The 26,345-nt window shown below is 38.6% G+C and overlaps 1 protein-coding gene and 1 non-coding gene across 2 annotated transcripts; both read right to left on the bottom strand.

Annotated features, from left to right (window-relative positions):
• Positions 1-35: 35 nt before the first annotated feature.
• On the bottom strand, positions 36-25,871 carry LOC136395899 (baculoviral IAP repeat-containing protein 2). Its single transcript, XM_066371415.1, has 10 exons — positions 25,293-25,871; positions 23,937-24,063; positions 21,889-22,845; positions 21,336-21,435; positions 17,259-17,337; positions 16,633-16,681; positions 4,558-4,800; positions 753-1,007; positions 443-484; positions 36-324 (listed from the first exon to the last, which is right to left on the bottom strand). The coding sequence occupies exons 3-10, from the start codon at positions 22,784-22,786 to the stop codon at positions 131-133; spliced, it is 1,860 nt and encodes a 619-aa protein (XP_066227512.1). The 5' UTR covers positions 22,787-22,845; positions 23,937-24,063; positions 25,293-25,871; the 3' UTR covers positions 36-130.
• Positions 2,406-2,481, bottom strand: TRNAD-GUC (transfer RNA aspartic acid (anticodon GUC)). Its single transcript has one exon. It is a non-coding gene; the product is annotated as a tRNA-Asp (tRNA).
• Positions 25,872-26,345: the final 474 nt, after the last annotated feature.

Below are 26,345 nucleotides of genomic sequence, written 5' to 3'. Positions count from 1 at the left end.
TATCAAAGCAGAGTGGAACACAAATGTTACTAATTAAAGAATCAGTAATTTGTTTTTTTACTTCAGATTCAAATGTTCAACAATATTTTAAAGATTTACATACAGGGCTAACTTACAGCCTATTTTTATTTTATGAGAGAAATGTACGAACGGTACCCTTAATTATACCCCTGCAAATAGGGCATTTTCTTAGAGAAGGGGCACATTCCTGGCATACTACCAGATGACCACAAGGAATGAATACAATAGAAACTTCTTTGTCCATACACACTTTACAAGTTCTTTCTTCTTGCAACCTCCTCAATTGTTCTTCCAGTGACAGACCTAGTAGTAACAACAAAAAGAACTTTAATGAAACTGAACTTCTACTTTAGCTCCCATTAAAAAATAATACAAGTAATAATTCATGTTGGTATTAAGTACTGTATTAATGTTGTTTTACCTGAAACATCTTCTGTTGGAATATACTTCATATTCCTTTCCACTAAGGAAAAACATACAAAAAGCATCACTACCAAATACAACACTGCTTAACCTACTACCTATCTGTTTTACCTACTATCTATTGGACAACAGATTCTAGGTATGTATTATCAGAAAATATTTAGCCATACTACTTGGGCAATAAAAGATTTCAGTTTTTTAGGACATATTAAATTATAGACTATAGTTTGCTAATTGGATTTGTTTGTTAAATACAAAGATGAACGTAATCCCAATGATTTCTAAAATAATTTTACCAAAAAACTCACCAAATAAGTTCTCATATAATGTAGAGTCAATTTCTTTTAGACAGTTTTTGAAGATGTTGGCTGCAGCATTTCCTTTAACTAAAATAGTATCAATCAGTTCTCTTGCTTGTAAAGGTATCTGTGTTTTCTGTTTAATTATGTCATGTTCTTGTTTATTAATTACATTGGCCTTTAAAAGATTATCCAGGATAGGAAGCACACATGTCAACTGTTGAAAGAGAGCCATTCTATTCTTCCGAATTAATGACAAATCATCTTCATTAAAAAAAGAAAAGAAAAAATTCATTAGATTTTAAACTGCTCCGTCATATCGACCCTACAAGTAATGTAGGCACTAAATAGGACAAATTTACTTGTTTTCACATTAATGTCTGTCATCTAAAATCCTCTAGAAGATTTATTTAATAAGGCATGTTATACAGTGTATGTTGAGTCTCTGTTTGTGCCCCTTTTTTAAGTCAATACATTTATATGCTTAGAAGCCTGCTTTTCCTCTATGATTGAAAGCAAGCATAAACTTTTAGAGGACAATAAAAATTTTCCACCTCTGTACTTTCTCCAAGGAATTAATAATATACTTCTACTTGCATTGTATCACTTTACTTTTGTAAAAATTTTAAAAATATTAGTTTCAGGTATACAACACAGTGATTCAACATCTTTATACCTTCCAAAGTGATCATTGCTAAAAATGGGCAGAGAACATGAAAAGACATTTCTCTAAAGGAATCATACAGATGGCCAACAGACATATGAAAAGCTGCTTGGCATCAATCATCAGGGCAATGCAGATCCAAATCACCATGAAATACCTCACACCAGTCAGAATGGCTAGCTATTATTAAAAAGTCAACAAAGTATGTGTGTTGGCAAGGATGTGGAGAAAAAGGAATCCTTTTGCATGTTGGTGGGAATGCAAACTGGTGCAGCCACAATGAAAAACAGTATGGAGATTCTACAAAATATTAAAAAGAGATAATAGCATTTGACTCAGCAAATTTCACTTCTGGGTATTATCCAAAGAAAACAAAAACACTAATTCAAAAAGATGTATGTCACTTGACTTTCCTGAGCACTTCCATATAAACTGTCTTATTTAATACAAAGATCCTGTCAATTAAACCAAGATAGGTATGATTGCTTCTCATTTTCAAATAGGAAGACTCAGAAAAGAATGAGAAGCTGTCCGAAGTCACAGAAAGAATAGTTGCAGACCCAGGTCTCCTAGGGTTAACTCCATGCTTATGAAGCAGTCTAGTCGTCTTCCTTTATCTGCAGTCTTACTCTCCACTACCCATAGTCAACCATGGTCCAAGAATAGTGAATAAAAAATTCCAGAACTAAACAATTCATAGATTTTATTTTTTTATTTTTTTTTGTATTTTTTTTCTGAAGCTGGAAACGGGGAGAGACAGTCAGACAGACTCCCGCATACGCCCGACTGGGATCCACCCGGCATGCCCACCAGGGGCGACGCTCTGCCCACCAGGGGGCGATGCTCTGCCTCTCTGGGGCGTCCCTCTTTTGCGACCAGAGCCACTCTAGCGCCCGGGCCATCTTTGCTCCAATGGAGCCTTGGCTGCGGGAGGGGAAGAGAGAGACAGAGAGGAAGGAGGGGGGCAGGTGGAGAAGCAAATGGGCGCTTCTCCTATGTGCCCTGGCCGGGAATCGAACCCGGGTCCCCCGCACGACAGGCCGATGCTCCACCGCTGAGCCAACCGGCCAGGGCCAATTCATAAATTTTAAATTGTGCACCATTCTGAGTAGTCTGATGAACTCTCACTCTGTCTCAGCTGGGATATGAAAAATCCCTTTGTCCAGTGTATCCATGCCACATACGCTACCCACCCGTTAGTCAATAGATCAACTGTCATAGTTTCAGTGCTTGTATTCAAGTAATCATTATTTTACTTAATAATGGCCCCAATGCCCTTCACATAACTTTTATTATAGTATAGTTATAATTGTTCTGTTTTATTAATGTTGTTAATCTCTTATGCGTCTAATTTATAAACTTGATCAGAGGGTTCAGCGTTATCTGTGATTTCAGGCATCCACACTGGGGCCTGAGGTGTACAGCCTGCGAATAAAGGGGCACTCCTGTGCTGTACTACACTGCTAAGAGAGTCTGAGCTGTAGTCAGGACAGATACAGCGCCCCATGCTGGCCTGGCCACTGACTAGCTGTGTGCCCTAACCTCCAGATTCCTTGGCATCCTTCTCTGTGAAGTATGGATAATAGTACCTCCCTCAAAAGGTTGTGAGAATTAAATGAGATGATATATGTAACATATTCAGCATAATATCTGGTACATAGTTAGCTACCAATATTATTCTATAAATGTCTGTTTATACAACTGTTTAAAAACTGCATATAAATCAAGTCTAATCTCTTTTTAAAAGTAAATGTTTTTTCCTTTAATCTCAAATCAAATAAAATCCATAGTTAAATTTCCTAAATTTATGAAATATGAGCATGAATTTCTAAAGTATTTTTCAAGAAGTTCCTTCTTTTGGTGTCCCAATCACCATAATATTTAACTGCCTGTCTTCAGCCTTAAAAAAAAAAAGAAAAAAGGCCCTGGCTGGTTGGCTCAGTGGTAGAGCATCGGCCTGGCGTGCAGGAGTCCCGGGTTCGATTCCCGGCCAGGGCACACAGGAGAAGTGCCCATCTGCTTCTCCACCCCTTCCCCTCTCCTTCCTCTGTCTCTCTCTTCCCCTACTGCAGCCAAGGCTCCATTCGAGCAAAGTTTGTCCGGGCGCTGAGGATGGCTCTGTGGCCTCTGCCTCAGGTGCTAGAATGGCTCTGATTGCGGCAGAGCGACGCCCCAGGTGGGCAGAGCATTGCCCCCTGGTGGGCATGCCGGGTGGATCCCGGTCGGGCGCATGCGGGAGTCTGTCTGACTGCCTCCCCATTTCCAGCTTCAGAAAAATACCAAACCCCCCCCCCAAAAAAAAAAACAAAAACAAAAAACAAAAAAAGACATCACATTTATAAGTTTAAAGCTGTGAAAAGTGATATCTATTTCCCTTATTCTTTCACTTTTCTTTAAAAATAAACAGAAAATGCATCTTCTAATCCAAATACCCCAATTTACACTATCTATGCAGCCTTCACCTCTGCTAACTCTTTAACTCTGTCTTTTGCACACCAGTCTCCACTACTAGTCTACAAGCTCCTTGAGAGCAAGCACCATGACTAGCACAGGTGTTCATGTTCAGTTAACATTTTTTGAAGAAATAATTATTCAAAAGACTTGTTTTGGGAATCTGAGACTTAACATAATCTGAATGAATACTAACATTAGTTCCCTATCTTTAGGTTGGACAGGGGCTTCTCAACAAGCCCTAGAATTTCATCATCAGTTATATTGTATTTTTTGTATAAGGATCATTTACAAGGATATGAAAATCAAATGCCATATTAGAAACACGATTTGAAGGAAATTTAAGAGAGAAATAAAATCTGCATTCAACTTTAAAATCCTGCTTTTTCATAACAACTTAAATTTGTTATAAGAAGCAAATAGAGCTCAAGTATAAATTTATACTTGCTAAAATCCTCTGATTAGTATATGTCAGGGAATCTTAAACTGGAAAATAAGCATACTGAAAAAAGCTACAGTCAATGGTTTAGAAGTAGTGTAGTCCACTGTCCAGTGGAGATGGGGACGTGAGGTTTGGAAATGACTGGAGGCTGCTACCAGCAGTTCGTGGATAGATGAGGATGCTGACCGTCCTGTAACATGTAAGAATCCCATGAGCTCCACTTAGAAGTAACACAGTTGACTAACATTCCCAAATACCTGATGCCATTTCTTCCGTTTGCCTTTCCTTTTCCTCTTGTCTTTTTTCATCTTCAGCATTAAGAAGTGCTGCCACAATATCATTAACTGTTTTGTAATTCTCTCCAGTTGTTAGGATTTTACTCTGAACTGTCTGTTTTACCAGGCTTCTACTGAAGCCCATTTCCAAGGCAGCTTTAACCACAGGTGTATTCATCATGACTGCATCTTCTTTAGAACTTTCTCCAGGTCCAAAATGAACAACTATTTGAAAAGACATGTACCAATGTTAATTCCACAAATATAAAAATATGAAGAAAAATGTCTATGACATATTCTACTCTCATGCTAGTTATGCTTACATCTTGGTGAGAGGTGAGCTAGATGCACCAATTATCTATAACTTCAACAAAATAAAACTTTATCAGGATTAAATGCAAGTGTAATGCTGTACTTTTTTAAAAATACCACTTCCACTTGCCAGGCTACATTCCAGACCTACTTAATGATAGAAAAGGGACGAGGCTTAAGAATCTGTATCTTTTTAAAATTTCCCAAATGATTCCAATGTAGTCATTTTTAGAAACCAACAAGCTACAAAAATTTAGAAGTGAGAGATTATCTCACTTCAGCCCGTAAAGTGGGGGAAATCAACAAAAACTTCATGGAAAACGTAGCATTAGAGCTCTAACGTGAAGATAAACAAAGCTGAAGAGATGAATAGATGAAGCAGAGAGAATAAACAAGCAAAGACAGGAAGTACAATAAACTGGAAGGCTAGTTCACAGAAAATATGTCTAAAAAATAAACAAATATGGTTAAAGAAGTAAATGGTCATGATTTCAGACAGTGACAGATGCGCTGAAGAAAATAAAACAGTGTAAGGTGATTAAAACAAATTAGGAGGCAGTAGGACAGTTTAGATAAGGTAATCAGAGAAGCAGTTTCTGTTAACAGGATCAATGCTAGCCAATACTGCACTGTGAAAATTACAGATCTAATTCTTCAAGACACTTTACTGCCATCTACTGGAAAATTGCTGTACTAAACATAGATAAACAATGGCTACAATGTGTACTGTGCTCCCTTGCTCAAACAAACATGAATGAGGAAGCCTGACTGAAGAGGTAACACCAGAGCAAATACTTGATAAAAAGGAGTGAGCTATGGCAATATCTGAAAGAAGTCTTCCAGGCAAAGAGAAAAACAAGTGTAAAACCTTAAAAAGTCAAAAGTAAAGCTTGATATACAAGAAACAGAAAGGTGGTGAAAGTCAGAGAGAAGGATGATGCCCAGATGTAAAGCCTTGTGAGAAGTTTATATTTTATAAAGTTTGCCAGAATATTCTAGGAGGGTTTTAAGCAGAGGACTAATAAAACCTGATTTCCTTTTCTCAAAACATGATTCTGGCAACTTGGTGATGAACTTTAATGAGATAAAATGGAATCAGGGAGACCTGTTAGGATATCACAATAGATGACAGTTTGGATTAGGTTGATGGTATGGAAATGAAGAAAAATGGTAAGATTAGAAAGATAAAGGTAGAGATGAAATGACTTCTAGTACATATACAAGATGAAAGGACTGCTAATTAAATATATAAGGTAAAGAGAAGAATCAGGAATACCTGAGTCAAATTCTGATCTTAGCAAGCTGGTAACATTAACTTAGATGAGAAGATCAGAGAAGGAACAAATTTGTGGATGAAGGACATGGAGAAAATGTTTCAGCTAAGTAGAGATTTAAAAATGTAGTTGAACAAGACAGCCTAAAGCTCAGGAAATGGAGAAATAAATTTGGCCTGAGCACTGAGAGGTATTCCATCATTTAGAGCAGGGGTCGGGAACCTATGGCTCCTGAGCCAGATGTGGCTCTTTTGATGGCTGCATCTGGCTCACAGACAAATCTTTAATAAAAAAAATAACGTTAAAAATATAAAACATTCTCATGTATTACAATCCATTCATTTCCTACCGTTCATGTACATGGTTGCGGGTGGCTGGAGCCAATCACAGCTGTCCCCCCGGGACAACACCAAATTTTTATTGGATAATGCGTAATGTACACGGACTCTCACAGAATTACATTTTAAAATATGTGGTGTTCATGGTTCTCTCAGCCAAAAAGGTTCCCACCCCTGATTTAGAAGTTTGAAAAAGGAATAGTCACCAAAGGAGGCTGTTCATGATCAACTGGGGAAAACCAAGAATGTGGTATCTGTGAAGTCAAGAGATGATATCCTAAGAAGGATGAAGGAGAGTGATGTCAGCAAGGCTGCCAAATAAGATGTCTACCACTTGTATCACACACACACCCCTGCCCTCCACCCTGTCAACAACAGGAATCCATCCACGGACTAAAGTGCCTTTGTGGGAGCTTTGAGATCTGGCTAGAAGATTATGAAAAACTTTCTATCAATTTCAGACTGCTCTGAGAACTGTTTTGAGAAGACAGTCCTGGACCCAGGCAGCTGACTCACTAACCATGGTCCCAGCTACAAACCCAGAAACAGCTTTGGACTTGGCTACAATCCAATTTAACTTGGTCTTGTCCCCAACACCGAGAGAATGTAGAGGAGCCATGCTCACCTATGCTCTGAGTAACAGGCATAAAGACCCCAGGCCCAGCTGTGAACACTGAAGTTGCCTATGAATCAAATCCAGCCATGGCCCATGAACCACTGGAGGTAACCAATCAGACTATATATTCTGAAAAGGCCTTGCTCTAACACAGTGGTAGTCAACCTGGTCCCTACTACCCACTAGTGGGCGTTCCAGCTTTCATGGTGGGTGGCAGCGGAGCAATCAAAGTATAAATAAAAAGATAGATTTAACTACAGTAAGTTATTTTATAAAGATTTATTCTGCCAAACTTAGCGAAAATCTGACATAAAGTACTTGGTAAGTAACTATTATTATATGCTTTAACTTGCTGTAACTCTGCTTTATAAATTTTATAAAGTAAAGTTACTTCCCTACTTTATAAATTACCATTACTGTGGAACCGGTGGGCGGTTAGAAAATTTTACTACTAACAGAGATACAAAAGTGGGTGGTAGGTATAAAAAGGTTGACTACTCCTGCTCTAACCCATCCTAGCTGCAATATATAAACAGTCCTGCTGCCACAGGAACCCAGCAAGAGACATTCCCAATTGAGCACCTGGAGATCTTGGAAAGGGTCCAACTCAGCTCCAGTCCCTCAGCCACACAATACACAACAGTACTGCTGGTACAGGGACCTGGTGGGAGACACTCATGCTGGCACCTCAGGAGATCCCTGAAATAACTCCAGCCTCTCTTATCGAGTTGGGGAGCAGTTTAGTCCACCAAGAGACCTGGAGGGAGTCATGTCCATCCATGTCCTCCAGAGCGGTTCTACAGACTTCAATCTTGGCTGAACATGAAACAGCTCTGGGGCCAAGGTCCAGCCCCTCTCAGCTATGTTCCAAAGCCAGTTCTGCCCATCAAGGCACAAATCCAGTGACCAGACAGGAGCCACCCCCCTCCCCCAGGAACCTGAAGGGAGCCACATTCATCTGCACATCTGGGAACAAGCCCACTATATGAAGCCCAACTGTGGACCCTGAGGCAGACCCTATCCCAACAACACCCTCCCATCCACCGAGAAACCAGAAAGAATCCACACCAGTCCGAGTCCCTGGTAATAAGCCTGCCAACCATGGCTACCCCCATAGACCCAGTAACAGCCTTTAACAGTTCCAACCGAGCATGACTGCAATCTGAGGCAATCCCATCAGCCATGGACCCTACAAAAGAAGGTCTTTACCAATCTACAAAGACTAGAAGAATTGTTTGCTCCTCCAAATGCACAGATACAAAACAATGTTACATGTATCATGAAAATCAGGTATCACACCACTAAAGGAAACTACTCAAGATCCTGTATGATTTGGGTTCAGGGTGCTTTTAAAATCAGAGTCCCCTTTAAAACTAAAATTCCCCTCATCCAATTTCTTACCCAGGCTGAAACAGCACATTTTCCTCCCTCACTGTGAGGTTGTAGTTAATTGGCGTGCTATTCTCCCATTTAAGGGCTTCCAGGCCTTTACTTTAAAACATAGAAATGTCAGGGAAAGCTTACATTGGACAAGGACCTGACAATTAATCACACTGTTTGTGAAAGCCTAGCCACAAGCATAGTGGTGCTGTCTCCTGATAGCAGATCAGCTCCCCCCCCCCCCCTCCAGGGCAGCGCAAACCAGTGGGAGCAGGGAGGGCTGGCTGGCTTGAACCCTTGGCCTGCCCCGCTGGCCTGGGACCTTTGAAACTAGCACAGGCCTCCTTTAGACAGCTGAGTCGGGAGATCAACAATTTGGAGAAACTGTGGTGCCTCTCCAATCCACATATGAAAAAATATTACGTTGTACCTATGGAGGCAGTGACATCAGCCGCTTTTTCCAAGACCCTTGACTAAACTATAAATACCCTACTCCAACCCTCCCCAGGGCTGACACAGCATCTGGGTCCATCTTGGCACGCTTGCACCCAAGAATTTTAAATAAACAATCCTTTTGAAATATACCAGCCTTGTGTTTTCAGTTTGGCTCCCCCAGCGCTCCCCCAGGAAGGGGTTCAGCCTGTCAGCTATCTCATATAAGATAAGGCAGTCCAGACCTGGAGTTCTCTCCAGGTTTGACCTATTTGGGGGTTTATCCCAACCTGCCAGTTGCCAAGAGAAGCTGAAAGGAGGCTTTCTCCTTCCCCAGTGAATCAGCCACCCCCATAGCTTCAACCTAACAGTTTCACTAACCAACTGCAAAGAATTGGAATCTATGATTTACCTGACAATCAATTATAAGTTGCCTGACAATGAATTAAAAGTAATCAATTAAATAAACTCAATGAAATTTAAGAGAACAAAGGTAGACAACTAAATAAAAAAAAAATGAACAAAATGACAAGTTTAATAAAATATAGAAAAATAAAAAGAACCAAACAGAGGTTCTGGAGCTGAAAAATATAATGAAAGAATTGAAAAATTCAGCAGAGATTCAACAACAGACTTGATCATGAAGAAAGAATGAATCAGAAACCTTGAAATCAGCTAGTTATAGGAACAAAAGAAACGAGACTGAAAAGAGTAGAAAAGCCTCTGTGAATTGTAAGACAGTACTAAACCTGAACATTCATATCATGGGTGTTCCAGAAGAAGAAAGGGAGAGATAGCTTACTTAGAGAAATATTTAAAAAAAAAAAAAAAAGATTTAAGAAGTAGAGAAAGAGAGAGAGAGAGAGAGAGGGAGGAAGGGAGAGAGATGAGAAAGCATCAAACTGCAGTTGTGGCACTTTAGTTGTTCACTGATTGCTTCTCAAATGTGCCTTGACCAGGGGGCTCCAGCCAAGCCATTAACTCTGTGCTCAAGCCTGTGGCCCTGGGCTTCAGGCCAGTGACCTCTGGGCTCAAGCCAGCAGCCTCTGGGCTCAAGCCAGCGACTATGGCATCATATCGATGATCCCACATTCAAGCCAGCAACCCGTGCTCAAGCTGGTGAGCCTGTGCTCAAGTCAGATGAGGCTCGCTCAAGCCTGATGAGCCTGCGTTCAAGCTGGTGACCTTGGGGTTTTGAACCTGGGACCTCAGCATCCTAGGTGGATGCTCTAGTCACTGCAAGACCACTGATCAGGCAAGAAATACTTTTTTTTTTTTTTTAAAGAATGAGTAGCTAAAAACTTTGAGTAGCTAAAAACTTACCAAGTCTTGAGAGAGTTATAGATATCCAGGAACAGTAAGCTCAAAAACTTTAAGCAAGATCAACCCAAATGTTACTGCCAGGCACATAATCAAAACGTTAAAAAGTCAAAGACAAAGAGTTACTAAAGAAGCAAGAGAAAAACAACTTCTCACATGCACACAACCTCCCTAAGGCTATCAGCAGATTTTTCTGCAGAATTCTTGCAGGAGAGAATGACTTGATATATCAAAGTGCTTAAAGATAAAAACTGTCAATCCTGCAAAACAGTCCTCCGATGAAGACATTCCAGACCAAAAAAAAAGTTAAGGAAGTTCATCAACACTAGAGTTGCCTTACAATTGCTAAAGGGATTTCTTTAAGTTACAATGAAGGGGCATAAGTAATAGTAGAAAACATATAAAATATAAAACTTACCGTTAAAGGTATATATATAGTCAAAACCAGAATACCCTATACTGTAACAATGGTATGTAAATCACTTCTACCTCTAGTATAAAAGTTAAAAAACAATAACTATAACTACATTAATTTGCTAGTGTATTAGTAATATAAAAAATGTAAAAGTATAACATCAATAGTGTAAAATGTACAATGAGAAGAAATAAAAGTGTCGAGTTTTATATAGGATTGAAGGTAAGTTATTAACCACTTAAAACACTTATGTTTTATGTAAGCCTCATGGTAAACACAAAGAAAAATTAATCAGAAAGGAAGACAGCAAGAGAAGAAGAAATGAACAAAGGAAACTGTAATAAGTCAGAAAACATTAAAATTGTAATAGTAAGTCCCTAACTTGCCTGGCCTGTGGTGACGAAGTGGATAAAGCATCGACCTAGAACACTAGGTTGCCAGTTCGAAACCCTGGGCTTGCCTGGTCAAGGCACATATGGAAGTTGATGCTTCCTGCTCCTCCCACCTTTCTCTCTCTCTCTCTCTCTCTCTCTCTCTTTAAAATAAATAAATAAAAAGTCCCTAACCATCAATAATCACTTTAATGTAAATGGATTAAATTCTTTTCTTTTAAGTGAGAGGAGGGGAGATAGTGAGACAGACTCCTGCATGGGCCCCAACCAGGATCCACCTGGAAACCCCTATCTGGGGCCAATGCTCAAATCAACCGAGCTATCCTCGGTGCCTGAGGTGGACACTCAGACCAACGAGCTATCCTCAGTGCTCAGGGACGATGTTCAAACCAATCAAGCGGAGAAGAGGGAGAGAGTGAGAGAAGGAGAGATGGAGAGAAAGAGGTGGAGAGGGGGAAAGGGAGAGGAGAGAGGGAGGAGGAAACAGATGGTCACTTCTCTTGTATGCCCTGACCAGGCACATAATCAAAACGTTAAAAAGTCAAAGACAAAGAGTTACTAAAGAAGCAAGAGAAAAACAACTTCTCACATGCACACAACCTCCCTAAGGCTATCAGCAGATTTTTCTGCAGAATTCTTGCAGGAGAGAATGACTTGATATATCAAAGTGGGAATCAACCCAGAACATCCACAGGGCCAGGCTGATGCTCTATCCACTGAGCCCACTGGCCAGGGTCAAATGGACTAAATTCTCTGATCAAAAGATATAGAATGGCTGAATGGATTAAAAAACCAGGATGCAAAAATATGCTGCCTATGAGAGGCTCACTTTAGCTTTAAGGTAACAGGCTGAAAGTTAAGGGATAGAAAAAGATATTCATGGGAGAACAGATGGTGATAGAGAGAGACTTGACTTGGGGTGGTCAACACACAAAGCAATATACAGATGATGTCTTGTAGAACTGTGCACTTGAAACCTGTATTATTTTATTAACCAATGTTACCCCAATAAATTTTAAAAAATGCAACTTACCAATACTAAATCATAAAAAAACAGAAAATATGAATGGACCAATACAACTATGATGACTGAAGCGTAATCAAAAACCTCCCAACAAAGAAATACAAAGGTAAAGTCTATCAAAAATTTTAAAGAATAATGCCAATCCTTCTCAAACTTCTCCAAAAAATTAAAGAGGAAGGAAAACTCCAAACTCATATATGAGGCTGGCATTACCCTGATACAAAAGCCAGATAAGGCCACTAAATGAAAGAAAACTATAGGCCAATACCATTGATGAATACAGATGTAAATATTCTTTTTTTTTTTTTTTTTTATATTTTTCTGAAGCTGGAAACAGGGAGAGACAGTCAGACAGACTCCCGCATGCGCCCGACCGGGATCCACCCGGCACGCCCACCAGGGGCAACGCTCTGCCCACCAAGGGGCGATGCTCTGCCCATCCTGGGCGTCGCCATATTGCGACCAGAGCCACTCTAGCGCCTGAGGCGGAGGCCACAGAGCCATCCCCAGCGCCCGGGCCATCTTTGCTCCAATGGAGCCTCGGCTGCGGGAGGGGAAGAGAGAGACAGAGAGGAAAGTGCGGCGGAGGGGTGGAGAAGCAAATGGGCGCTTCTCCTATGTGCCCTGGCCGGGAATCGAACCCGGGTCCTCCGCACGCTAGGCCAACGCTCTACCGCTGAGCCAACCGGCCAGGGCCAGATGTAAATATTCTTAACAAAATCCTAACAAACAATTCAAAAGCACATTAAAAGAATCATACTTATGATAAAGATAAATTTACCATAGGATGCAAGGATAGTTCAACATATGTAAATCAATAAACATGATAAACCACATTAACAGAACAAAAAAAAAGAACCCATATGATCCTCTCAATAAATTCAGAAAAAGCATTTGAGAAAATTCAACCCTTTTCATGATAAAAAGCTCTAAAAAAACTAGATGTAGAAAAAACATACCTCACTATAATAAAGTCCACATATGACAAACCCACAGCTAACACCATACTCAATAGTGAAAAGCTAAAAGCTTTTCAACATAGTACTGGAAAGTCCTAGTCAGACAATTAGACAAGAAAAGAAATAATATGTATCCAAGTAAGAAAAGAAGAAGGAAAATTGACTCTGTTTGCTGATGACATAATCTTATACATAGAAAACCTGAAAGACTCAACCAAAAGCCTGTTAAAATAAGCAAATTTAGTAAAACTGCAGGAAATTTAGTAATATATATATATATATACACACACATATATATATCAACATAAAAGTCAGTGCCTTGCTACATACAATAAAATATCTTGAACAAGAGATTAAAAAAACAATCCCATTTACTATAACATAAAAAACAATTATATCTCAATGTAAAAACAATACTTAAGCTATCCTATATTCATGGATGAAAAAATTAATAGTTAAAATATCCATACCACTATAAAGCATTTACAGATTCAATGCAATCACCATCAAAATTCCAATGGTATTTTTAAACAGAAATAGAAAAACAGTTTAGAAATAATAGAAAAAAATAGAAAAATTCGTGTAGAACCACAAAACACCCAATTAGCCAAAGCAAACATCAGGAAAAAAAAAAACACAAACCTGGAGGCCTCACACTTTCTGATTTCAAACTATATTACAAAGTTATAGTAATCAAAATAATATGGTCTTGGCATAAAAACAGACACACGACCAGTGGAACAGAATAGAGAGCCCAGAAATAAATCCATGCACCTAAGAGAAACTAATATTTTACAAAGGAGCCAAGAATACTCAGTGAGGAAAAGAGTCTTTTCAATAAATGCTGCTGGGAAAGCATATTCACATGCAGACGAATGATCCTATCTCATACAACTCACAAAATTAACTCTGTGGATTAAAAACTTAAATTTTAGCCCTGGCTGGATAGCTCAATTGGCTAGAGCATCAAGGTTAAATCCCTGGTCAGGCACATACAGGAACAGATCGATATTTGTCTCTCTCACCTTTCCTCTCTCCCTCAAATCAATATTAAAAAAAAAAAAAGCTTAAATTGTAAACTTGAAACCATAAAACTAGAAGATAAGAGAAAAAGCTCCTTGACATTGGCTATGATTTTTTTAAACAACCAAAAGCAAAAGCAAAAAAAGCAAAAATAACAAATGGGACAACATCAAACTAAAAATGTTCTGCACAGCAAGGGAAATCACCAACAAAATAAAGAGGGAATCCATCTATAGAATGGAAAAACCAATCTGCGAACCAGGTACCAGAAATGAGGTTAATATCCAAAACATATTATATAAGGAACTCATACAACTCAATAGCAAAAAACAAAAAACCCAGTTAAAAAATGAGCAGAGAACCTGGAGAGACATTTTTCCAAAGACACATAAATGGCCAAATGGTACATGAAATGATGCTCAACATCACTACTCATTAAGAAATTCAAATTTAAAAAACAATGAGATATCATCTCACACCTGTGAGAATGACAATTACCATAAAAAAACCAGAGATAAGTGTTGGTCACCTTGTGGAACAAAAGGAACTCTTGTACACTACTGGTCGGAATATAAATTGTAAATTGTGCAGCCATTATAGAAGACAGCATAAAGCATTTTCAAAAAATTAAAAACAGATCTAATAATCTCACTTCTGTGTATATATTTAATTGAAACGAAATTACTATCTTGAAGAGATATCTGCACCTCCATGCTCACTGCAGCATCATTCACAATAGCCAATACATAGAAACAACCTCATGGTGTCCATCACTAGATGAATGGATAAAGAAAATGTGGCAATATACACACAATGGAATATTATTTACCCATAAAAAAGGAAATCCTGCCCTTTGTGACAGCATGGGTGGACCTTATGAGAAAGTTTTGTTGATCTGATAATACTGTACAGAATGGACAAGTTAATAATACTGTATTATATACTTAAAAGTTACTGAGAGTAAATCTTAAACATTCTCACCACAAAAAAGTTAATTATATGAGGTGACAGATGAATTGACTAACCTTAAAGTGGTAATTATTTTGTAGTATGTATATCAAATCATGATGTTGTATATCTTAAATGTACACAATGTTATATGTCAATTCTATCTTAATAAAGCTGGGGGGAGGGGAAGAGAGGGTATAAAGTCCTCAATCACTTCAAATGTGGATAAAAGGTCAAGAAGAGGAATTGCTAAGATGGTGGTTCTTGACCCTGACAGAAACAGTGGTTAATAGAACAAGTTAAAGAGTGAAAGGTGAAGATGTTAGCACAGATACAGTAAACCTCTCTAGGCGTTCTGTTGTAATGGGAAGCAGAGAAATGAGACAACAGCTGGATGGGGACATAAGTTCAAAGAAAGGTTTTCTCAGGAATGGCAACAGTATATTATGTTTGTATGCTGAAATAAATGATTCAGGAGAGACAGAAAAATCAATGATAGAGAAAGGATTATTGCCAAAGCAAAGTTCTAAAGTTGGCAGCCAAGGATAAGATTCAGAGCAAAGAGAATAAATGAAAAGCTGAGCTTGGATAAGGGCAAGGACAGAAAGCACAGTATATGAGGTACATTATATAGACTGATAGTTTTGCTGTTGAGAAGATGAAGGAGTTCCCTCTTGATTCTTTTTATTCTCTCAGTGAAACAAGATTATGAGCTGAGAATAAGGTAGAAAACTGTTAGAACTTAAGGAGAAAATATGAAACAGTCATTTAAAAGTTTAGCAAAGTGATTTGTTAGAGAACAGAAATAGGATTGCAAGGCAGCTTACTAGAAAGCTGTGGTTATAAATTTAATGGAAGAATAGTCAGCACTATCTTATTTTTTTCTAGCTCTGTTACACAGGAGATGGTTATCATATACCCAAGCAATTAATTTCCTTTTCCAAGTGAAACACTACCAGCCAAATCCTCAATAATCTTCCTGAGCCATGTTTTCTAGGACTTCTACATCCTAATCACCTTTTTCTGGTCCTGCTACAAATCTGCCAGTTGCCCTCTTTGAGATGGTATGCCAAGTACAGAACACCTTTCTAGACATGATTAGTGCAAAAATCAGTGAACTATTATATAGTCACAATTGTGGACACCAAAACATGTATATTATATACATTAACTAAATGCCAAATGTGGCTAAAATTAAGTACTAACCAGAAGATGTATTTCCTATCCTTTCACTAAAATACTATACACCTGACAAATACCTAACATCTAGCCCAATTCCTAGACCTAAATCATGTGAGCTGGATATTTTCAAACATGCTAACATATAGCAAACAACTTTTCTTCCTTGCAAGGCTTACTGTTTGCAGATTTTCTTGGTATTATTTGAGCTATTTGTTATGATTTTCTTTTACATGTGTCTTGTCTCCCTACTTGGAATGTCAGTATTTTAGTATACTTCTAAGAATCCTCTAACAATGTCATGAATAGTAGTAGAAACAGAATATTTACTAGTTAACTTCCAGTCTTTTTTCCTATGACCTCAGAAATTCTTTGTTCACATACTTGTATTACTAACATTCTTATAAAAATTCCCACTCTACATTTAAAGTACTTTCAAACATACTTGGTGGATCAGAATTTTCATCTCCAGGAGTGTCTGAAGTTGACAACAGCTATGAAACAGGAGAAAAATGAAAGGCAAAATCATAAATCTCAAACAACTTGCACAAAGCAATATTAAGATAATATTCCCTTAAGTAATGTACATACTCTTGAAAAAAATGGTAATCTACATAATACTTCACTTTTGCTGTTTTACCTTAATCATCATAAAACTTTCCCTAAACTTCAGCTGCTTTCAAATTAGAATTCAAGTATTTCTCTAGTTTCAGGAAAGAAAAAGTACTAATGATTTCTCATTTCTTTTAGAAAGTCTATTTCAGCTGAATCACTTTCAGAGGTTTCAGACTCCAATTTATTTCCTACTTTCTTTTCTGGAAACGATGGAGGCAACACTCAAGATCTTCCTCCAACCTTACCACAAATCAAAAAACTAAAAAAACAAAAGACAATGTTTTTTTTAAAACCCTTAAACAAGATAGTTAAAAAAAGAAAAACAGAAGGTATTAATATGGATACAAAACCTGTAACTATAATTCAAAAACAGATATACTGTAACTACCACGTCTAATAATTTTTTTTGTAATTATTACCTAATAGATTTCAATACTGTCAATTATAAAAATTTACCTGTTCAAGAAGATGAGGATATCTGGCTTGAATCTCATCAACAAACTCTTGTCCTTTCATGCGTATCAAGAACTCACACCTAAAACATAAAAGGAAAATTGTTTTAACTGTTTTCTATCAAAAATATAACCTGTTCATTCTAGGAAAGTGGCTTTCACACTCTTTGGATGACGTAATATAAACATTTTACATCACAGCATTGTACACATACACACCAAACAGGAACAAAATTCTCGTAAAATACTACAGAGTCTAGTGTCGATGCATTCTAATATTTACTATTTAATTCCATTAACACAATAACAACAATAAAAGGGTCTAGACCTACAAAGGAGCACAAGCTGAAGCTTGAAAAATGCTGTTGTAGACAATTTACTTTTGGGACCTAATACAGCTTCAGAAAGTATAATACAATACTACCCCTAAAATGTGATCTTTCACAATGTAATAACTGCTAATCTTTCTCCAGTGTCTGCTTTTCCACTACATTTAAAGCACAAACCTTCTTTCCAAAAAATACTAAATCAAATATTTTCATCAACACATAATGTGACAATGTCTTCTAAATACTTGTTATCAAACTAGTTGGGTTTCTCAAAGGTGTTCCAGGAAGTTCACATAAAATGCTTCCATTTCATTCCTTTTGTTTTTTTTTCTTTCTTTGTTTTTTAAATGTTTATTTTATTGATTTTGGAGAAAAAGAAGATAGAGAACGAGAGACAGGAACATCTGTTCCTGCATGTGCCCTGACTTGGGACTGAACTGGCAACCTCTGCACTTCAGGATGATGCTCTACACAACCAGACATCTGACCAGGGCTCGCTGCTTTTGTTTCTCAACAAATGGAGCTAGGCGACTAGATATCCATATGCAAAGAATAATAAACTTTGACTTATGCCCATACTATACACAAAAATAAACTAAAAGTAAATCATAAAACATAAATGTAAAATATAAAACAAAGAAGAAAACATAGGGAAAAAACTTTCTGTCCTTATGTTAGGTAAAGATTTTTTAGATGTATCAACAGCATACATAATTCATAAAAGATAAAATTGATAAATTGACATAAAATTAAAAACTTCTACTCATGAAAAGACACTGTTAAAATAAAAAACAAGTCACAGACTGAAAGTCTGCAAATCACATAAGATAAAGCACTGTATCCAGAGTATATTACAAAATCGTAAAACTTAATTAAAAAAAAAAACATTTTAAGTGGTACAGCTATTTCAGAAGACAATTTAGAACTTTCTGATAAAGTTAAAATAAAACTTGCCATACAACTCACCAAACACTTGGGCATGTTTACCTCCCCCTCTAAAAAAATGAAAACATGTGTCCACAAATGTTTATTAATGTTTAGAGTGGCTTCATTCATTATTGCTCCAAACTAAAAACAACTCAAATGTCGTTCAACTGGTGAATAAGTAGAATTAAAGATCATATGCATGTTTAGGATTCTCATTTACCACCCAAATAACATAGCTAAGTCATCACTGTATTTTGATCTTAATAAAATTATTTTGTTTGTTTGTTTTGTATTTTTCTGAAGTTGGAAACGGGAAGGCAGTCAGACAGACTCCCGCATGCGCCTGACCAGGATCCACCCGGCATGCCCAGTAGGGGGCATGTTCTGCCCATCTGGGGCGTTGCTCCATTATTACTGGAGCCATTCTAGCACCTGAGGCAGAGGCCATGGAGCCATCCTCAGTGCCTGGGACAACTTTGCTCCAATGGAGCGTTGGCTGTGGGAGGGAAAGAGAGAGATAGAGAGAAAAGAGAGGGGGAAGGGTGGACAGATAGTTGCTTCTCCTGTGTGCCTTGGCTGGGAATTGAATCTGGGCCACACACTGGGCCAACCTCCACACACTGGGCCAACGCTCTACCGCTGAGCAAGCCGGCCAGGGCCAGATCTTTATAGTTTTAAATGATTTTTATTCTGGGACTGATTAATTTATATTCACAACAATTAAGGACAGGTAGTATTATAAACTCTGACCATCCCATATTTCCCCTTTCTCCAATAAATTCCATGAGGGCAATTTTAGTGTGTTTTATCTACTGTTATGAATCTTAGTAGACACACAGTATTTACTAGTTAACTTCCAGTCTTTATTCTAAAAGCATATAAAATAATATTCTTTAGGCATCCTAATATTTGAAAAATAAATAAATAATGAACTGTGTTAAAACATGGTGATAAGAATTATCCATTTTCTTTTTTTCATTTACTGAAATTAAAGATTACCTACATTGGAAAATTGTTTTCAGAAGTGTTTATACAAAACACCCCTAAGCTTTTCCCCTTATTTAACCATTTAAAACAAAACACAAGTTACAGAAAGAAACCAAGATTTTGATTTGTTTTGTTTTATAAAGGACAAAAATGCAGCAATTCAAACACTGGAATTGGAATGCTGTTTTTGTCTTTTTCATATAGTACAGTTAAATTTTAAATAATATGTACACAATCCCAGAGTCAAATGTAATTGTTTTTTAAAATTCTGGCAATAAAACATGATTTTTCCTATATAAATTATTTAAAGTAAAGAAAATGTTACTTTTCAGCATTAGGAAGTCAAAATTTATCTTGATATATTATGAATATTGGTGATATCATTTTAAAACACAACTTTTAACAATGTACTGATCCATCTTAAAAAATTTATTACTTCAAATTTTTTTTTATCTTACACAAAAATGACACAAGGATTTTTTAATTTCCTAATAGGATTCAAGGGTTTCCTCATATTATGAAAGGCACTCACAGGTCAAAACATATCTATAATATATGATTTCATTTATAAGAGGTACCTAGAGTCGTCAAATCTAGAGACAGAAAGTAGAACGTGGTTGCCACAGGCTGGGGGCCAGGAAAATGCTGAGTTAGTGTAATGAGTAAAAGTTTCAGTTTGAAAAAATGAAAAAGTACTGGAAATGGACGGTGGTAATGATTGAGAAACAGTGTGAATGTTCTTAGTGCCACAGAACAATATACTTAAGGATTAAAATGGTAAATTTTGTTATGTGTATTTTACCACAACTAAAAAAAAAAAAATTTATCGAGTCCAACTCCCTCATTTTACAGAAAAGGAGCACAGCTCAAAGCCATCACACAATTCATCCAAGTTCACATAGCTACTCAATAACAAAAACAACTTCTAATTCTATTTCCATTAACAACACTGCCTCTACATTCTTTCTAGAAATAGGAGGTACTGCTAGACAGTAACCAAAGGAGGAATGTGACCTATCACAAGATAAAATTGTGCAGGAAAAAAAAAGTTAAAATTAGGCCCTGGCCAGTTTGCTCAGAGGACAGAGCATTGGCCCGGTGTATGGATGTCCTGGGTTTGATCCCTGGTCAGGGCACACATCAGAAGCGACCATCTGCTTCTCTCACCCCCACCCCACCATCTTTCTCTCTTACCCGCTTGGAGCCAGTGGCTCCAGTGGTTTAAGAGTTGTCCCCAGGTGCTAAGGATAGTTCAACTGGTCTGAGCACACCAGCCTCACGTGCTGAGGATAGCTCAGTTGATTTAAGCATCAGTCCCAGACAGGGTTGCTGGGTAGATCCTTGTCGGGGCACATGCGGGAGTCTGACTCACTATATCCCCCTCCTCTCAATTAAAAAGAAAATAAAAACTATAACCTTCCTTATCATATATGCACTCATATTTATCATACTCATAGAGCCATTTTATGGCACTTCTTGTTTTCCTTTTCCCTTCTTACCTTTCTCTAACTTACATTCTTTTTGTTCTATTTTATATATCTTTAATCCTAAAGTCTCCTTTAAATCAAAATGGTAAATATATAAATGAAATCTATGGTCATAATTGTAAAGGAGTCATCAAGTTAAATTATATCTTGAATACATGGCTTATAGAAGTGCAGCACAGGACATTCTACAACTTTTTCAATCAAATTAATTAAAATTCGAATTAGGAGTTTTAAAAGGATAATTCTTCAATGGCATAAGAGCAGCTTTGTAATATTGAGATGTAAACTTAAACATGCAAGGATGGCGACATCTTTAACAAGTTTTGCGTAGGAATGAACTTTAAGAATTACCTTGGAAACCATTTGGCATGTTCAACCCATGGGTCGTCTCCAGATTCCCAACACCTCAGTCCGCCATCACAGCAAAAGCATTTGACATCATCATTGCGACCTTAAAGAAGAAAGACTAAAATTGAATACACACGTTCTAATATGTAAATCAAAATGAACTATATAAAATGTAGAGCTGGGCCCTGGCCAGTTGGCTCAGTGGTAGAGCGTTGGCCTGGCGTGCAGGAGTCCCAGATTCAATTCCCGGCCAGGGCACACAGGAGAAGCGCCCATCTGCTTCTCCACCCCTCCCCCTCTCCTTCCTCTCTGTCTCTCTCTTCCCCTCCTGCAGCCAAGGCTCCATTGGAGCAAAGTTGGCCCAGGCACTGAGGATGGCTCCATGGCCTCTGCCTCAGGCGCTAGAATGGCTCTGGTTGCAACAGAGCATCGCCCCCTGATGGACATGCCGGGTGGATCCCAGTCGGGCGCATGTGGGAGTCTGTCTGACTGCCTCCCCGTTTCCAACTTCAGAAAAATACAAAAAAAAAAAAAAAAAAGTAGAGCTGTTTCTTACCCACATAATAGAAACCAGCACTTGCAAGCTGCTCAGGTTGAACTGGAACACTAGATGGCCAGTACATGAATGTTCTCAGTCGAGCTGAATGTGTCTGCATGCTCAAATTTGAAATGCTAAATCTCAGTGTTTCTAGAGAATTTTCCAAAAATGGACAGTTCGGGAAATGTCTCCGATGTTCTGACATAGCATCATCCTTTGGTTCCCAGTTACTCAGTGTCCCACCACAAGCAAAGCAGGCTACCCTATCTCCAGGTCCTATGTAATAAAAACCAGCTTTTGCCAATTCTGATGGTGACAGAAAGGTTAATGGCCACATATGGTAAGTAAGAAATCTGGCTTGTTCAGTACTCATTGCATAACTGTAGGGGTTAGTCCTCAATGGGGAGAAGTCTTCAACTGCTCTAGAATTAAGAGGGTTTGGTGAAAGGTTGGTGTAAGCACCACTGAATGAGCCACTTTGTTCTAAGGTGGGAGATAATGAAGGCGTAATACTGTTTCTCATCTGAGAGGTATTCTTAAAAGTGGATCCCAAACTAGTAACAGAAACCAGATTCTGAACAAAGCTACAGCTAGGATAGAGCTGTTTATGCTTTTCAATAGGATTGTCTCCTTGTTTCCAGTTATCCAGCATCAGGCCACAGCAGAAGCATTTGACCTTGTCATTCACACCAGTGTAATAAAAACCAGCACGAGCAAGACTCCTTTCTGACACAGGAACGCCGATAGGGAAAGTCGAATATGTAGACATTCTGTAGAGTTCACATGAAAAGTCATATTTCATTTCGTGTTTGTCGCCAATTGTCCAATTTGACAAGATCGTGCTATCTTCCATTATACTCTTAATTTTTTGATACGAGGGACCTGGGACAAGTCCTTGGGAGGTAGTTTTGTGCATGAGTGATTTTACTTTTTTGATGGGTAAAACTTTCACATCAAATTTCTCATCTCTTCACACTAGATTTTTACAATAAAAAGAAATCATATGATAAGCTCCTACTTAAAATTAATTATACCTATACCTATACCATCCACTGGATTTACATATGAGTTTACACTCAAGTAGGATAAATATCTCTTCTAAATTACCAAGATACTCTGTAGTATTCTTTGAGATTACATTAACTCTTCTAGGTAACTCCGGTGCTATGAACTAATTATTTGTGTAATACTAACATAACGGCCTGAAAGAAGACACCCTCTGAAAATATTTAAAACTACTTGACTTTTCAAGGAGGTTTATATTCCCAAAATTCTAAACAACTATAGAGTATCTAAATTATATTTTTAATTTGCTTTTGCTTACAAGCTACAAAGCCTGGATATCAAGCCAATACTGATTATGCTATAAGATGAAAAAACTATATGCAGGCTTCTTTCTCTATAAGTACTTCAATATAATTACCAAAAAAAAATATCTTGTTTTAGTCTAGTAAACAAGAATTAAAATCTTCATACGGTCACATTATCTAAGGGCTAATTTCACACAACTTATTATCGTAGCATTTACTTACGTGGGTTATATTAGTTTCAGATAACAAATTTGGGGGACATCAAATACCCACAAGCCTTGTTGACTCTATCTATACTTGTACTGCATATGATGTCAAATGAAATGAATTTTGATTAAAACTCACAAACTGCTAATTTTTCCACCTTTGTAAATTAATGTCTATATATATGTTTCCATTTACTGCAGCATCATTATTTTATCTTTCTTCCTAACTGAATGCCTCTTTATTATACTTGATGAACTGAAGGTATTTTCTCCATAAACTCAACTAACCATACAATTTCCACAGCAGAAACTTTCTAAACGTTTAAAAATTAACCTTTTATTAAAGGATCATGTATCCACATCATTCATTCTGTAATTAAAGATATAAATCAATTTATCATGCTACAGCTTGCCCTTTATAGTATTATCACAAGTGCCTAATATGATATTGTATTAGCAATAGAATTTTTGCTTACACATAATGTACCAGTAATTAACCCTACTATCTTTGTTTCTAAAAACCCTTATTTTTTAAAAATGTAATTCATACACAAAATTACACTCCACAGAATTCAAGCTATATCCCTTTGTAAAGTGTCTGGGTCTCCATAACGGGGTTTATTACAGCAGCAGAAAAAAATGAAGGGAAAAAAAGGAGTCTCTTCAGAGCTGTAAATCTGGAAGGAAAAAAAAAGCAGCTATATTAAAAAACTATTTTCATAGTAAAGAACATTTACAGACTATTCAACTTGTTCAATAAAGTCTAAAAATGATTTACACTTTAGATAATACATCTTAATTCCAGCAATCTGTCACCAAAACTTTCTAACTGGGTAACTTTAAACGCAATACAGCCCCCCTTAGCACCATATATATATATATATAAATATATATTTATATATATATATATATTTATATATATATTTATATATATATTTTAAACATATAACTTTAAAGACAGATGGACATTTCTTCAGAGGGAAATATTTTGTCTTTAGTCTCCTCCCCTTTTCTGGGTGACAGCTTTTAAAAGTTTAAGGATAATACATTATCTCCGGCAAAAGGAGACCATGGCCAAAGAGACAATACACCGTATCAGCAACAGGAGAGCAGTAATTAGACGGTAACGTTACCTTTTAATGCCAGGTCTCCCCAGGAACTAGACAAACTGACCAGTATGAGTACAACGCATCAGGAACTCATTAATATAAATCCTAAACTCTGTAATTCCCTCCCAATCGCAAAGCAATAGCACCAGAAAGCACTTCGAAACAAAACAGAGCACAAAGGCCCAGGAAACACTGGCCTTCGGAACGCAGCCACTTTGCATGATGCTTTCGTTACACCAGGACTTGACATCACATTTTTAAGTCATAAACTTTACCCACAAGCACCGCACTGGGCACTAAGAATTTTGCCCTCTGTGTGCAAACTGCAGCTGGGTGGGGGGTGGGGTGGAGACAGACTGGAAGAAGAAAGAAAGAGCGACTCTGGGGTTCAGCACACAAAGGATTACTGAAGTGGCGCCGTTTAAACTATCCGAAATAGGATACCGCGCCGCCACAGAACTGTCTTGGTTTCCACAAATTAAAAGGAATCGCGAGGCTTGTTTAAAACCCTGCTAAGGCTGAGAGGAAACATCTCGGTCCAAGTTTCAGGGCCGAAAAAGTGGGCGGCGGCCCGAGCAGGCGGCCAATAGGTCAATTTTTAAAAATGATTTCCGACTGCAGGTCTTGGAACAGGAGCTCCCGACTCCAACAAAAGCCTGAGGCGAGAAGAGAGCAGAGGGCTCCCGGCGCCCCGCCACAGGCCCCGGCCCGGCCCGACCCGCCGTCGCCGCTTCTGGGAAACGGGCCCTGCGCGCCCCGACCGCCTCGCGCGGCGGCCCGGAAGGCGCTGCACTCACCTCCGCGCGGACGCAGCACACACGGAGGCCGCGCGGCTACGCGGCGGCTCCACGCACCCCGGAGCGGCGACGCCGACAAAAGAAGCGCCCCGGCAAGCTCCGGTGCAGCGCTCCCGAAGCCCCCCGCCCCAGCCGGGCCCGCGCGAACGCACGGTTACGTCAGCGCGCTTGGCCGCCGCGTCACGGCCGCGCAGGGGCGCCGGGGTGTCTGCGGTCCGCGAGCGGGCCGAGCGTGCGTTCAGTGGCGGTGGGCCGAGGCGCCCGCGGAACGCGGCGGGGCCGTGCGTGTCGACCCGTGTTTAGATTTTTAATCTCACGGTTTGAGCGGTTTTGACGTCTCTCCGTCCCTAACATTCTCCCGAGGGGGGCGTGGCAAACCGTCCGCCGGAGAGTTTGAATCTTAGGAAACCCGGTGGAAACGCCCCTGCGCGGGTGGCTTTCCGCCTTTTCATCGACTCACGCCGGAGTTATTTGATGCAGCTCGCAACCAAAAACGTCTCGTGACGCCTCCTCTGGTCGTAGGTGACGGCATTTGAAAATAGAGCCAACCGGTGGCATTTTTGCTTCAATTAAGTCAACAACTGGAACCATTTTTAAACGATTCTATTTTCTTTTGTGTTCAGCCGTGTACGTGGAAAAAGCGGAAGTGTTGGCAAAGGGGAACTGCATCAGATTAACTTAAAGGCTTAATTACATCATCTTTTGGGGATTATAATTATATGTCTATTTTATAATTAACCGGTGTAGTTTTTATTTTTAAACTTCTGGTTTTCTTCTCTGGAGATATGCACAATGAAATAGTGTTCTTATTTCAAAAGCTCATCGCTGGCCGTGTGAACAGTTATTTCAGGCCAAGCTTTACCCCACATTTTTTTTTCTTAATGTGACTGAAGTGTATATAGTCGTGTGTGTGTGTGTGTGTCTGTGTGTCTGTGTGTATAATCGTACGTGAACCACTACAAAGGAGTCCACTTACTGGAGTTTTCATTAGTTAACTGATAGAAAATTGCAAATTGTAAATTTGGGTGTTGCTAGTCTTGGACGTTTTTCTCT

Source organism: Saccopteryx leptura, chromosome 1 (assembly GCF_036850995.1).
Source record: "Saccopteryx leptura isolate mSacLep1 chromosome 1, mSacLep1_pri_phased_curated, whole genome shotgun sequence".
NCBI classification, from domain to species: domain Eukaryota; kingdom Metazoa; phylum Chordata; class Mammalia; order Chiroptera; family Emballonuridae; genus Saccopteryx; species Saccopteryx leptura.
This window is presented reverse-complemented; position numbering and strand designations above follow the sequence as displayed.